The sequence below is a fragment of the Octopus sinensis genome, linkage group LG4, assembly GCF_006345805.1.
Source record: "Octopus sinensis linkage group LG4, ASM634580v1, whole genome shotgun sequence".
In the NCBI taxonomy this organism is placed as follows: domain Eukaryota; kingdom Metazoa; phylum Mollusca; class Cephalopoda; order Octopoda; family Octopodidae; genus Octopus; species Octopus sinensis.
This window is the reverse complement of record NC_043000.1, coordinates 114,039,084-114,041,873: the sequence shown is the minus strand read 5'-3', so window position 1 is coordinate 114,041,873 and position 2,790 is coordinate 114,039,084. Positions and strand designations below refer to the sequence as shown.

General features: G+C 32.5%; 1 protein-coding gene across 1 annotated transcript in view; it reads left to right on the top strand.

The window, feature by feature from the left end:
• The window catches only part of LOC115210562, a 22,099-nt gene extending 19,880 nt beyond the window's left edge, over positions 1–2,219 (top strand). The window contains exon 10 of the mRNA XM_029779164.2: positions 1,894–2,219. Within this exon, the coding sequence (XP_029635024.1) occupies positions 1,894–1,949 (56 nt within the window). The 3' untranslated portion in view covers positions 1,950–2,219. The remainder of the gene's footprint in view (positions 1–1,893) is intronic.
• The last annotated feature ends 571 nt before the right edge of the window (positions 2,220–2,790 follow it).

Genomic DNA, 2,790 nt, shown 5'->3' with positions numbered 1-2,790 from the left:
TATTATTATTATTATTATTATTATCATTATTATTAGTATCTATACCCGCACGCATACACCTGGATACACATATACACACATATAACATATAAAAAAAACTGGCACTCCGTCGGTTAAGACGAGGGTTTCAGATGATCCAATCAACGGAACAGCATGTGGCTGAGCACTCCACAGACACGTGTATACTTAACATAGTTCTCAGGGAGATTCAGCGTGGCCCAGAATGTGACAAGGCTGGCCCCTTTTTGAAATACAGGTACAACTTATTTTTGCACATATATATTATGTATGTGTGCATGTGTGTATATATATATATATATTATATATATATATATATATATATATATATATATTATATATATATATATATAATATATATATATATTATAATATATATATATATATATTATATATATATATGTGTGTGTGTGTGTGTGTGTATGACTATATATATATAACGTTATTCCACTCACAAAACTCTCACGCGTGTGTGTATGTGTGGCTGGCTAAGATGTGTGTGTAACAATATTAGCGGTGCTTCTTTGTATTTTAATGTCTTGAAAACAAGCGACAATTGTTAAGTAAAGAGATAAGACATTATTCTCTTGTTGATATTTCTAGCAACAATAGACACCCCCCACACACACACGTACACACACACACGTACACACACACATACAAGCACAAAAACACAGAGATACATACGCATAAGGTACATCCAATTTATCAACTATAACAAGCATGATGTTGTAATTCCTGAACCCCGTCCCGACCAGATTCAATATACTGGGTTGTCCGGAAAGTTCATGCCGACTTTTAAATGAAAGAAAAAGGTCAATAAATACTTGCCATTACATTTTTAATCAACCAAATATGAACCGTTTTGTTGCACAATGCGCCTTCATCTTTCCTTTAACTTGAAAACATCCTCTTCACAGGATTGAGGTGGTTTCATGGCAAAGAATTCATCGGCCAAGTTCTAAAATAAGTCGAAAGGTAAGCTACTATAAATCGGCACGAACTTTCCGGACAACCCAATAAAACATCAGGGTTAACTGCTGTTATTGTTCGTTTCAGGTCCCTCGCTTCTTTCGTTCATTTTTGCCTTTCATCCATTCCGTGGGTCGATAAACTAAAGTAACAGCTTAAGTTTTGGGGTCGGTGGTACTGAGTGAAATGCCAGTAAGCGTTTTGCCTGGCGAGCAAACGATCCTTCCAGATTGCTGCTTACTAAAGCTACTAATTTTATAAAAATTTCCATGAAAATTCTGCTCTCAATTTTCTGACTGACCTCAATCAGAACCCTTTATTTTGTAAACACTTGTTATGTTTTGATGGCATTTTTGTTTGTTAGTTTAACGAAACTAGAACAACAGTGTTCCTTTTAGCTAAACGTCAGACCGAAAAAAAAACACTGTTTAGAAGTGAACAATATTTAAACTGCTATGTTATTTATTTCTTTATTGCCCACAGGGGGCTAAACATAGAGGGGACAAAGAAGGACAGACAATCGGATTAAGTCGATTATATCGACCCCAGTGCGTAAGTGGTACTTATTTAATCGACCCCGAAAGGATGAAAGGCAAAGTCGATCTCGGCGGAATTTGAACTCAGGTCGACTTTGCCTTTCATCTTTTCGGGGTCGATTAAATAAGTACCAGTTACGCACTGGGGTCGATATAATCGACTTAATTCGTTTGTCTGTCATTGATTGTCCTCTCTGTGTTTAGCCCCTTGTGGGTAGTAAAGAAATAGGTATTTCGTTTGCCGCTACGTTCTGAGTTCAAATTCCGCCGTGCGCGAGTGTGTATGTGTATACATATCTATCATTATAAGTCTAAATCATTTACAAACTATCCTTACAATATTTTTCACATTTTCTTTTAATTGCAGTGATTCTTATAGCGTTCACATTTGACGCCGAGACGCCATCAGGCGACAAAATTTAGCTGCGGGTTCAATACTCGACGACGTAAACCCCCTAAATTTCAACTGCTGAGCCACGAGACGCGAACGTCACAGAAATATCAAGTTTAACTTCATCCGTGTGCAAACCCAGAACATATTTAAACCTGTATGTGATAGGAATTGGACTCCATCTCATGAATATTCATAATATTCTTCAAAACGATAGTCTTTCTGGCTTACATGACAAAGTAAATGAATATATATATATACATACATATATATATATATATATGTATATATATATATATGTATATATTATATAGATCCATTGTAAATATTAAAATATACATATATTTATATTGATATATATTTATGTATATTTGTGCGTATAAATATATACACACACGCACAAGCATACGCACATACATACTTGCACATATACACGAACTGTTTTTCGTATCTGTGTATACATATGTAAACGCACTCATAAATATATACATATACATTCATACATACATACATACATACATATATATATATATATATATATATTATATATATATATATATATATATATAAATTAGAGAAAAATCACTATTATGTAATTCAAACAATGATAGGTATAAAGCAATATATAAAAAAATAAAATATATCATAAAATATTTATCTAGACCACAAAAATTACATAACAATAAATAAACAGTATATAAGTATAATAAACGGTATATAAGTAAAAAAAGACTCTTATAATTGGACTCTTATATTTTTTCCAGTAAAGATATACTATAGTTTGTTTAAATAATTCTCAAAGCTAAAATATATCTTCACAGATAAAATGCATATTTCTATATATTTACTCTATTTTTTTACCTTAGGTCTTTA